The sequence below is a fragment of the Epinephelus lanceolatus genome, chromosome 4, assembly GCF_041903045.1.
Source record: "Epinephelus lanceolatus isolate andai-2023 chromosome 4, ASM4190304v1, whole genome shotgun sequence".
In the NCBI taxonomy this organism is placed as follows: Eukaryota; Metazoa; Chordata; class Actinopteri; order Perciformes; family Serranidae; genus Epinephelus; species Epinephelus lanceolatus.
In genome coordinates, this window is record NC_135737.1 from 40709038 (window position 1) to 40721692 (window position 12655).

The 12655-nt window shown below is 41.9% G+C and overlaps 1 protein-coding gene across 3 annotated transcripts; it reads right to left on the minus strand.

Annotated features, from left to right (window-relative positions):
• Nucleotides 1-1428: 1428 nt before the first annotated feature.
• Nucleotides 1429-12329, minus strand: tmem25 (transmembrane protein 25). Of its 3 annotated transcripts, none has more exons than XM_033630781.2 (9): nt 11944-12329; nt 8902-9018; nt 8338-8682; nt 7959-8249; nt 5763-5894; nt 5601-5634; nt 4354-4463; nt 2274-2456; nt 1429-2141 (listed from the first exon to the last, which is right to left on the minus strand). In XM_033630781.2, the coding sequence occupies exons 2-9, from the start codon at nt 8978-8980 to the stop codon at nt 2068-2070; spliced, it is 1248 nt and encodes a 415-aa protein (XP_033486672.1). In that variant the 5' UTR covers nt 8981-9018; nt 11944-12329; the 3' UTR covers nt 1429-2067. The 3 variants fall into 3 exon arrangements, with proteins under 3 accessions (XP_033486672.1, XP_033486671.1, XP_033486673.1); XM_033630780.2 differs by having other exon boundaries at nt 8902-9015; nt 11944-12328; XM_033630782.2 differs by having other exon boundaries at nt 2274-2363; nt 8902-9015; nt 11944-12326.
• Between the last annotated feature and the right edge of the window lie 326 nt (nt 12330-12655).

Sequence of the window (12655 nt, forward strand, 5' to 3'; positions counted from 1 at the left end):
TAAGATTATAAAGCCAATCTCTGATCTTTTTTCCTAAACCCAACCATGTGCGTTAGTTGTTGGAAAAAAAAAACACATCAATTTGTGGTGTTGTACTGACGTAGTGAGTTTATTTTGAAAGAGACTGCATTTAAACGTGAAATTTCCTGTGAAAACAGAAGTGTATTTTGAAAGAACACAATGCATGGAACAGGCAGAACTTGACACGGTGTCCCAGAACGTCAACAACCAACACATCCAGGGTACCTTGCATGTTGTATGCTGACGTGGGAAGTCCATGACCAAACATGTTAACATGTGATGAGGTTGGAGTGAGAATGTGTTGTCCCTGTTGGCTTCATTTTTCATCTTTGGAGGCTATCATTTCATTTTCATGCAACTGCCTTTTTGCATTAATCTAGCATGTAAATGTCTTTTGTTATGTCAAAGTAAAAGTCCTCAGCTACTTTCATGTTTTATTTGGGTCAAACAAATGCACACGCTCTAAATACTGAGGGGGCTGTGTCCTCATTTCTAATAATACTTGGGTAATTGTACTAAGATTGTGCAGGACTTTTACTTGTAATGTCGTATTATTACCGGCTACTTGTATTCAATTAAAGGATCTGAATTCTTCCTCCACTGCTGACGTCAGTGGATTTCAATCATACTCCTGTTATGTAGTAGAGTACATAGTTCATTGTTAATTTGTTCTCTGTTCAACCACTGACTAGAGCCTTATATTACTGGTAGTTATGTTCCGAGGAGTTCAAATGTACCGCAACTGTGTAAATTTGTGAAAAATTCCACAGTCAATTTTAACCATAATGCCATGACTCATTTTTTCAAAGCAGCTGCCACATTTTCCGAAAGACACGAGCAGCAAACTGTAAAGAGAAATCCTCATATTGACTTCAGAAACAAAGTCACTACCAGCCATGTATCAGCCGAAACGACTGATCAGTGTGATCACTCTGGCTGCTGCTTGCTGTTTGGTTGCTTTTGGAGACGCGTGCAGCAGCTCCATCTGGTTAAACAAACGACACAAACACAACCATGTGTGTTCAGATTAATATTTTAATTCCCTGTGTGTCGTCTGTGTTCGTCCCGCTGTGTGTGACAGACTACATTCCCCGCTCGGCGCAGACGAAGCTGCAGAGAAAGAGCAAAGAGATGCTCCCACGACACAACTTCCTGTCTGAAGAAAAGCCACAAAACCTGTGACCTAGAGCTAACACCTGGCACACACACACACACTCTGTGACATGCAGTGTGTCTCTTGCACCTGCTACTGTAATTGTTTTTTTTTGTTATTTACCATCACACGACACACACTCATCACTGTCAAAAACACACCTCACCTCATAACCAACAAAAATCCTCCATGTTTTATAAAGCACCTTACAGCACCCCCTGGTGGGCACCAATAAAACCACAGCAAACCCCATGTTCACCTCATACAACTCCAATATCATCTTTATTAGATGTCCTCTTTTATACACATATACATATGCATACAAATATACATACATGACATGTTACATGTCCATATACAAATATGCACTCCATAATTATGCACCATCTTATTTGGATATTACTGGTCAAAAGGTTAAAATCTCACGTACAGTACGTAATCTTAGACATTCTGGTGTTAGCATAGAACAGTTAATGCATTCCAGTAATGCAACAGGGGTGGAGGACATCATGAGCAAGTGGTTACAGGAGGCTTTCATGTCAAAACACACAGAATATAAGCGTTTATGTTGAGTTTGTATTTTGCATCATTGAGACAACACATCAGGGGTGCATAGACCGGAGCACTTGACTCAGAGAGACAAACATCGACAGTTTTGTGAAGAGAGATTCAAGTTTCTGGAGAAACTTGAGAAACAGTGTTGATATTGTATGCGTCCCAGATAGACACAGGACAGTTACTGGGATCTGGTCATACTGGTCCAGCTTGAAGGTGACTGATGATTGGTTGAATGACTGACTGGCAGTTGCTCTGGGTTTCCTCTTGGACAGCTGCACTGTTGGACGTAGTCATGCATGCATGTACAGTGTGTTTGTGTATAACTTTGAGGTCAGTCAGAGCCAGATCTCCTCGCTGCTTGTGCTGTTCACCTTATAGATGTAGCCGACCATCGGATATCTGGCAAAACCTGGGAAACATCAGAAGGGATTCAGAGGGAACATAAAAAATAAAATAAAAGAACCTCACTGCTGTTCCTCCACGCTGAATCTGAAATATAAATAATGAAAAATCTAACAGGATCAGAGTGTGTTTGCCTGACCTCTGGCGGCGTAGGCTAAAGACAGATCTTCCTCCTCCTCTTCCTCTTTCTTCTTCTCTCCCACACTGTTCTGCTGGGCAGCCTCTCGAGCTACGAGAAGTGATGCAAGAGGGATGGAGGACACAGCAGAATGCAAAAGAGATGTTTGGATAATGTTTTGGGAAATACACGTCACCTCTCCTGCTGCAAGACAGATGATAAGATTTAATTGAAAATTGATAGTTAATTAAACTTAAGTTATTTTACTGTTAATAAACCATGAAATGATACTTAATAGTGTTTACTAATTATTAGTATGGTTTTGATTTGTGTTATTTTAACAGAGGAGATACCCACACACCAATACAACTGGGGTAGAAAGCCACAAAAAAGGTTCACAGGCTGAGATCAGTGCAAAAAAAATATCAATTTAGAGCATCCATGCATAAAGAAGGGAGCTCAAAATGCAAAAAAAAAATAATAAAAAGTTAACTGAAACAGCAGCAAACATTTCAGCCCTTGACTATCATCAGTGCTACTGACATGAGTGCTTCACAGAACAGATAAAGACACAGACAGATTACCACCAGGTGTGATGAATCAGTCAGCTGCTGCCACTAATTAGATGAGATCAACTCTGAGGAGCAACGATCTGACGACCAAACCGCTATCACCTGTTCAGTGAGTATTGGACTAATCACAACATCCTCAAACACCAATGTATGACTGCAGAACATATACAAATGTACAAAAAACACAACTATACACAGAATAATAAAATACATAAATAAATAAATAAATAAATACAAATAAAAATAAAATACAGAATAATAAAAAATATAAATAAATCATATAAAAATAATTAGAAGAAAATAAATAAGTAAAAATAATATAAAATATATATCAATGAATCATAAAAATAATGATAAACTAAATAAATAAAAAATATATAAATACAAATAAAAATAAAATACAAAATAATAAAAAATATAAATAAATTTAAAAAACAAAAAAATAATAATAAAATCATTTTAAAAAGGAGAAGAAATACAAAAGCATATAAAAGAGGGCCATGCTGGTACATGCAGACATCTATAGAAAGCAGGACAAGTTAAGTAAAAGCTGTTCAGCTCTGAGAAGAAAGATCCATCTACTTTCACACTGCAGTTCATTTATTTATTTATTTATTATTCATCTTTTAAATCACTTCTGAAAACCCTCTTGTTTAAACTGCCTTTCTGTGATTTTAACGGCTTTATTATTGTGTTTTTTACTCTGTTATGTGTATTCAGTTTTTATTGCTTTTTTTGCTTTACACAGCTTATTTGCTTTGTCTTTTATTTGGTTTTGTAAAGCACTTTGCAACTGTGTTTTGAAAGGTGCTATATGAATAAAGTTTATTATTACTATTATCATATTTCTACGGTATTCTTCTATACTTCACTATAATGAATAAAAGTTGTGCATTATGACAAGCATAGCTGGAATATCCCTCTAGGAAGGCAGGGGGCAAAAAACATTACCACAAACAACTGAAACACGGTGAATTGTGTCTGAATGGTCATTTATAGCTGCATTCAAGTCTTGTAGGAAACTTGGGGATGAATAATATGCCTGCTTGTCACAAGAACTTGGGCAACAACTGATGGCATTTTACACCAAAATAGAAATGTGTCAGAAACTTTTGTGTTGTCGTTCACTTCAGATTTCAGCATGCAAGACCCTCTATAGTAATAGGTTCAACTTTGCCAACCTTTCAGCACTGAGCATCGATCGTGAAAACAAATTAAATATCTGGTGTTTATTGACTGTTTTAATTGAGCTACAAATCTGGCCATCTTGTCACCCATAAATTTAACTCAGCAAAACATGGTATAACATCTAATGAGTTCACAAGTTCACTAATTGTGTTCACGGGTTGAAAACTCTATTTCTAAATGTCAGTGTCACATACAGTCCATACATATTTATTTTATATACTGCAGACACTAAAATTTTAGTCTAAATGGCACTCAGCCAACGTCTGCCCCTCCTGCACAGCTCCACCCATCTGTGTACAAGATGAGGGTGATTTGTCCTTTTAAACATCTTAAATTCGTACCTTTTCTCAGAGTGTTGAGGTCGTTGAGCTGCATGTTGGAAGGCAGAGACATGTTCTCTCTGGGGATGTACGTCTTATCAGCTTTCTCTATCTTCAGATTGGCTGAGTCGCTGTGCAGGAAATATGGAGGAGAGATATCCAACTTGGATTAGACGCGTTACTGGTCTGCAGGATGGACATCAAATATTCATAAGAGCACAAAAATGCTTTCATTAGTGTTTTGCTTCCAATCCGCTAATGATGCTGAAAGTATAAGATAGGTGTGTGATACAGCGTCAGTGCGGGGTCGGTGAAAGGAAGGTGGTTGTATGGATCATAAAAGGGGACTGTCAGTGTTCATTTGTTAAAAAAGCAAACATTAACACTCAATTAATTATTGTCAACATTAAAGGTCCCATATATTAATGTCTTTTTTTATATATAAAGCAGGTATAGGTGCTATATAAATAATGTATAAAGTATCACAATACTCAATCCACAGAGAAATGCGCACCGTCCATATTTAGGAACTGTGACTTTAAATAAGCCGTCAGGACTTTTATGAAGTTGTGATGTCACAACTATAGTCTATAGACCATTTCAAACTTAAACGTAAACATTTTCAGTGGGTCCCTTTGTATTTCCTGTTCATATGTTTCGTAGTGTATGTAAATGACATCAGCTGACAGGACGCTACAAACGCTGATTAATCGTGTTCCGTGGTGCCCTTTGACATGGTGTGTCTTTGAAGGCCACAATGACATTTACATTTCAAAAAAGGCCCAGATGGAAGTGTTGATAGGAGCACTGTTTTCTGCAGTAAGGAATTTTTGTACCATCTGAGTACTTCAAGCCTGAAATATCACCTCAACACAAAGCATTTAGCAGCTAACCCAGAAGTCTGAGCTAGCACAGCCTCTGCTCTGATGCTAGCGCTAGCAGCCAGCCTCGTCAGCCACACTTGACCAGGCGTTTAGACGCAGACTGAGTAAGTCTACCTGTGACCGACTAACTAACTCCCTTGCAAAATGGACTGCAGACCAGTTTAGGTGGTAGAGGACAGGAGGACAATTGTGTCCAAAATCCAGCAGCTCGGCTACAAACACATCTGTCAAAATTAATTTGAATTATAATTTTTAAAATACTTTCACAGCAAAAGTTGATGTATGTGATTATCTAAAAAAGGTTGGATTTCCACCCCTCTTGTTGGCTTGCTTTACTTGCTTTCCATTTGGATTTATTGAGATGTCCATGATTACTTTATTTACCTTTTCTTGGTCATCAGAATCTCCACTGGCTCATCTGTAACATAACACAAGGAGATGTATTATCCTGCCCAATAAGTATCATTCACTACAATGCACAATGGTACAGTCACAGATTTTCCAGCTGACTTGCTCGCCACAGACACAAACACACTCTTGTCTCACCAAATGACTTGGTCTTGTTTTTTTGCATGAGGCAGAGAACAATCAGACTGAGGATGAGGAGGGCCATAAAGGCCATGGCTCCCCCGGTCACTATTCCCAGCATGGGCACCTCCACGCGGGACTGCAGGAATTCTGGAGAGAGAAGGAGATAAAGAGGGTTAAAGTAATAGTCTGACATTTTGGGAGTTATGCTTATTGGCCCCTGGAGAGTTAGACAAGAAGTGATACCACTCTATGTATCCTCCTGAGACCCGAGCTTTTGTTTGGTATGCATTTTTAATTTCTCTTAGCTATTTTAGGACCTGATAAGTATCCAAAACTAAGCTTTGAACAGTGAGTTGGAAAAAATGTGGTCATGACATGGGGATGGTGGGTTTATTTTTAATAGTCACAAGCGTGTAATAAAATACAAAACAGTTTATTTCAATGCCTGAACATTCCCAGCTGGCTGCCAGCATTATTAAATGTTGATAATTGGTTGAATTTAGGTTGTGACATCAGGTGACCAAAATTCAATGAAAGGACAACCTCTAATTCCAACGCAGTTTGACGTAGAGTACTGATGACAGATGACGTTGTTAATTTGTTGGTTTTAAGTTGCGTTGTGTAGTAACCAAAATCTCAGCATCTTACTAACATCTCATGCCAACAAATTGACGCAGAATAACGACCTTTAGTCCTAAGGTCTACAGAACAAAACCCAACATATGAAAAACGTCATAATGTTGCATCCATTTTCATCCGCTTATCCAGGGCCAGGTCACGGGGGCTGCAGGCCAAGCAAAGCACTCCAGACGTCCCTCTCACCAGCAACGCTTTCCAGCTCCTCCTGGGGGACCCCAAGGCATTCCCAGGCCAGATGAGATATGTAATCCCTCCAGTGTGTTCTACATCTGCCCCGGGGCCTCCTACCAGCGCGACATGCCCATAACACCTCTAAAGGGAGGCGCCCAGGAGGCATCCTGATCAGATGCCCGAACCACCTCAACTGACCCCTTTCGACACGAAGGAGCAGCGGCTCCTCCGAGCTCCCTCTGGATGTCTGAGCTCCTCACCCTATCTCCAAGGCTGAGCCCAGCCACCCCACGGAGGAAACTCATTTCGGCCACTTGTATCTGCAATCTTGTTCTTTCAGTCACTACTCAGAGTTCATGACCATAGGTGAGGGTTGGGATGTAGATGGACCAGTAAATCGAAAGCTTCACCTTCTGGCTCAGCTCCCTCTTCACCATGACGGTCCGGCGCAGCGCTTGCATCGCACCAAACCGCCGATCCATCTTACTCTCCATTCTACCCTCACTCGTGAACAAGACCCTGTGATACTTGAACTCCCTTGATTTTCATTCCAAATAAAATTTAATGTCCGTCCAATGTAAAAGCTCAACTTCTTTCTGACTTCATATTGATGTCCAGTGCCAGCTAGACTGTTATGCAAAAACAAAACTGCAAATAATGCAACATTTGTTCAGTGTTTCGTAATACTAATACCATGGGTTAGACGTCAATGTTCAAGACTTTGGCTGTTCAAAACTGTTCATTTTAATGTCTGAATAACACTGTGCAAAAGCGAAATTGCCAATAATGCAACATATTTAAAAGCCTTGTGTTTTGTTGTTTTGTAAGTCTGTATGAATTTTCCTTGTTGTATTCCTAGCTAGGGATTTCCTTTGTGTCTGTAGGGCTGTCACACCAAATAAGCCTGTGTGAAACACTGTGATAATACAATATCATCCCAATGGCCTCAAATAAGTACTTCCTAATTAACAGTGCCGTAGCTTGTTAGCGTTGCCAAAACTGGTCTAATCTGCATACCATATCAAATTACAAACGTTATAAAATATAAATAAACAACTGTCAAGGAAATAATTTGATCAGGTTTTGGATCTTGCCCACTTTTGTGTCAGGATCGGCTGCAAACTGACTTGGCAGAGATGGCTGCCATCTTGTTTTTACTTGGATGAGTGTATCAGTGCTTTTTCTACCACTAGATGGCACAAAAAAGTGTCCATTAACGAGGACAACAGGTCTCAGTTAAGCAAAATGAAGTATAATGTGTAGCAAACTCAAAATGTCATCCCCTTATATGAGGAAGCAGTGTCGCAGAAGAGTACGGTAAATATGAGGCTAGCTAGGAAACTGTTAGCTTAGCATAAGATAGTCCTTCTTGGTTTCCCTTTGCATTTTACCATCACTGACCTGCCAGCGTGAGGTTGCTCTGCACCGTCCCCACACTGTTGCTGACATTCAGCGAGATATTCCCTGATAGGTTACTGAGCGTGACCTTCAGCGTGTGATTGGTCAGCCAGGGGTAGCTTCGCGAATCCAGGATGAGGAAGTCAGAGGTGTTGGCCACCAGCTGGCCAGACGGGTCCACGAAGGTGATGGTGGCAGGCGGGTTGGAGCGCACCAAGGCGAAGAGGACCAGGGAGAGACCGGGGTCTGAGGTTTCAGTGTATTGTGCGTTCAGCCTGAGGATCTCTGGCTGAACTGGGAGGAGAGGAACAACATTATTCATTGTATCAACAGAAAACAGCTGGGTCCAGTTATAATCCTGAAACATTTCACAAAGACTCACACTGGACATTGAGTGAGACCGTGGCGTTGTAGCTCTCCCCTGTCCTGGGGTTTGACACGACACACACTAGCTCCCTGTCCCACTTCCTGGCCCGCAAAGAGAAGGTGCTGTTGCGATGGGTTCTTGGTCTCATGACCTCAGAATCTTCATGTGACGGCATCACCAGGCGCCCCCGGCTGGGTGGAGGCTCTCTCTGCCGCTCCCCGTTCAGGTACCACGTTAGCAAGGGAGGGGCACGGGGATCCCAGCCGTCTGATTGGCAGTTGAACCAGTGTGTCTTGTTCTCCTGCAGCGTCACAGCCTTCCGGGGCCTTCCATCAATTTTGGGGGCGGGCTCAATTGCACCTGTAAGTACAGGATTAATGTGGATGTGATAGGACTGTGTGAGCAACATGCATTTTTATTTTCCCAAGAGTGTTTCACCTAATCCCACTGTGCTTTGATTGGCTGGTACTTGTAACCATTAAAACAGATGCAGCACAATAACCTTGAGGTAATTTTTGGTTGAATTCCAATGAAGCAAGTGGAGCAGGTCATGTAGGTTACAGTTGCAGTGTGCCTTACCTGACCAGGATAAGGCCAGTGTGTGAAGGAACACGACAGCAGAGCCCGACGCCCACCTTCTCAGACACACACACTTCATACTGGCCCAATGGAGCACCGCACACAAACAACTACCTGCTTGGAAGAAGAAATAATAATGTAGATAATTGCATGTCCATGATGGGTTATGTGGATTAATATGAAGGGAGCCACCAGCAGAAATCTCAGAAATTATTATCTCAAAACATAAAACCAAAACTATCTACATGGCTCAGATCCACTCGGGGTACATGATAGCAGTGGGGGAAAAATCGATACAGCATAGTATCGCGATATTTTGCATGGCGATATTGTATTACATTTTAATACAACTTTTGCTACTGGAATAATAAAGTCAGTTGCTTTTTCAGTCCACTAGATGGTGCTGAGGTCAGCAGAGGTCTCAGTCAGCGGCTTTTGGCAGGAACTTAATCAAAACAAAGATTGAGACACCAGAGAAAGAAATCAGAAATGTGCCGTCGGCGTTTAAATCAAGCGCCTGGACTTATTTTGTATTTTTTGAACACGCAAGGAAAGGAGGACTTGGATATGACACATGCGATTTGCAAACGGTGTCATATGAGAATAAAATGCTCCAGGAAAACCACGAACCTCTCACTCCACCATCCAGACATAGTGTTAGCTGCTAACGGCTAAGCTAATGCTTAATACGCTCTGCCAAAAAAATCAACCAAGACTGGACACACTTAGCTCGACAAAACTATCATCCCACTGTGAGAGAGGTGATAAAATAACACAGTCCATCACTGACTTGATGTGCAAAGATCTGGGCCCATAGATACAGTCGGCAATGACGGGAACGCCCACAAACGTCACATCCGGTTAGAGCCAAGGGGGCAAACAAACCGGTCTCTGCCATTAGCCACAATGCCGAAGAGTTGCTGTGTGCCTTTTTGCAACACAAATAAACAAAAAAAATCACCAATTAAAGTTTTACATTTTACCAAATAATAAAACGGAACCACAAAGGAGGACAAAATGGCTTCAAGCTATCAGAAGAGAGGACAAGTTTGGCAGATTATGGGACCCAACAACAAAACGTGTATGTCTGCAGTCAGCACTTCATTTCAGGTAAGTTTGATGTAATGTTAACCATTTCCAAACAATCGTAGACTATGTCAGGGGTATCAGAAATATTAGATTAATTGTTTAAACGCTAGTGAACTTTGTACTACATTTGTAATTTGTGTAGATTTCCTCGCAACACGTACAAAAGTACACATTCAGTAACGTTACCTAAGTAGAAGTACAGATACTTGTGTACAAAAGTCTGGTAAAAGTAGAAGTACTGATAAAAGTTCTTTACTGAGTACAGTATATGTAAAAAAAAAAAAAAAAAAAAGTGCTGGCTCTGAAATGTACTCCAAGCATAAAATAAAATATAGCCCTCTGAAGGACATTTCTATTGCCTGTTTCTGTGCAAAGCTAAAAGCTCTCTTCTGATAGCTTGAAGCCATTTTGTCCTCCTTTGTGGTTCCGTTTTATTATTTGGTAAAATGTAAAACTTTAATTGGTGATTTTTTTGTTTATTTGCGGTGCAAAAGGGCACACAGCAACTCTTCGGCATTGTGGCTAATGGCAGAGACCGGTTTGTTTTCCCCCTCGGCTCTAACCGGATGTGACGTTTGTGGGCGTTCCCGTCATTGCCGACTGTATCTATACAGTGCTGTTGAAACGAAGGCTTTGTTACATGCTAAAAACACTCCGTCAGCATGCGACTCCACCGGCACAGCCGCACCCAAGCTCTACAAAGAAGTGGGCATAAAGTTGAGGAATCTTTGAGTACAGCAGGAAGGGTGGTGTTAACCTGTGACGCCTTGACTTCAAGGTCAGTGGATTCATATGTGACTATATTGGCACATTATCTGACAGAGGACTGGAGACTGCTGTCTCACGTTCTCCAAACTAGAGCAGTGCACAAAAGTCGCACCGGAGCAAACACTGCAGACGTCCTACAAAATGCAGCACAAGAATGTAACAGACAACACTTCTAACCATTCAGTTAGCAGGATACCTGCATGTGAGGTGTTTGACTCACGTGTTTAATCTGCCCACAGTTCAGTTTGTCATGTGTATGCAGCATTTCTGACAGGTTTTATGACGGTGTTGGTCAGTCTGTCTGCTTTGCATCACATTTTGCCGCAATAAAAATGATTGAAGTCGGAAGAACAGACTGAAAACTTTATCTTCTGAGGTAAAACTGATGTTTGCAAAGTTTTCCTTTGGGGAAATAATCAGCAGTTAGGAAAAAAGGTAATAAATCGCAATGTATTGTATCGAAATACTCAGCATATCGCAGTAATATCATATCGTGAGTCCTCTGGTGATTCCCATCCCTAGAACATGAGGATTAAGGTTTTGGTTTCTAGTGAATTCATCCTTTAAAGACACATAGATTCTTGCAAGGTGCAGACGTAAAGAAGCACACAGAGCCACTGGAATGAAGCTTTCAATGCAATGACGACAAACAACAGCACACAGGACATGTCACAAACAAACAATAATAATCCCTGCTGGTCCAGCTTTGATTTGCAGACCTACCCCATCACAACAAAACATTCACAGGCCTGCTTGGATCGATGGTGATTGTGCACACGGACACTGTACGGTGAGTGCAGGGAATGAGTAATGTCTGGTGCTTGCTTGCAATCTGGGTCACATGATATGTGTGAGCACCTCGGACGAAAGCAGGAACTGAGCCATCAAGGAAACACTCATAATCCCACACATATGGAGACGACCAAGAACATTCCTGCGCACATGACAGAAGGTGTTACAGCTCTTCGCCTTCGGGTCGAGGATGCTGGGATTGCACTGACAATAAGAGCAAGGGGCTATACATTACACTGAAGGTCTACTCCACACACACTGCACTTTCTGAGGCTGCATGCAGGCATTTCAATGCAGATGCATGCAGTTAAATACACAAAATAATGAGCTTTACAACACTCACACACACACACACACACACACACACACACACACACACACACACAGTATTACCTCAGCCCTTTCTGCAGACGCTGTTGTGATTCAGCCTGCTGGAGCTCCATGGCAGCGGAGGAGGAGAGGAGGGAGAGTGAAGGATGGTGATAACAAGTGGAGAGATGAGAGGCAGCCCTCCCTGACTCAGTTGCTTTCCCATCTGCGTACACTCATACACTTACACACACATACACGTACACACACACACGGCTCTCTGCAGGGTACAGCAGCTCCAGTAGCAGCGTTCACTAGCTGGCAGGGGCTGGCAGGGCTGGCTGACGCAGGCAGTTATGCTGCCGCCACTCTGAGAAGGAGAGAGTGGGAAGGGAGGAGGGGATGAGGGAGAGAAAGGAAGGGAGCAGGCAGCTGAGGAGATGGAGAGAAACACAGAGAGAGGAGAGAGTGAAGGCAGGGAGAAAGGGAAAGTAGCAGAGGATGCAGAGAGATAGAGAGAAGGGAGAGTGGGCACAGAGTCGTGAGGGAAGAAAAAAGAGCCAATGTGGGAGAGGACAGGAGAGAAGAGGAGAGGAGAGGAGGATATAAAGGCTACAAGACAAGAGACAGAGCTCTGTCCAAAACATCAATCTTTAACGATCCATGACATGGACCTGTGGTGGATGGAGGAGCGCAAACTGTCAGTTCAGAGGGATCAACACCTCTCTGTCTGTCATCCATCCATCCTGCCTGTCACCAGGCATGTTAAAGTAAACCCTGATACACAGACACAGAC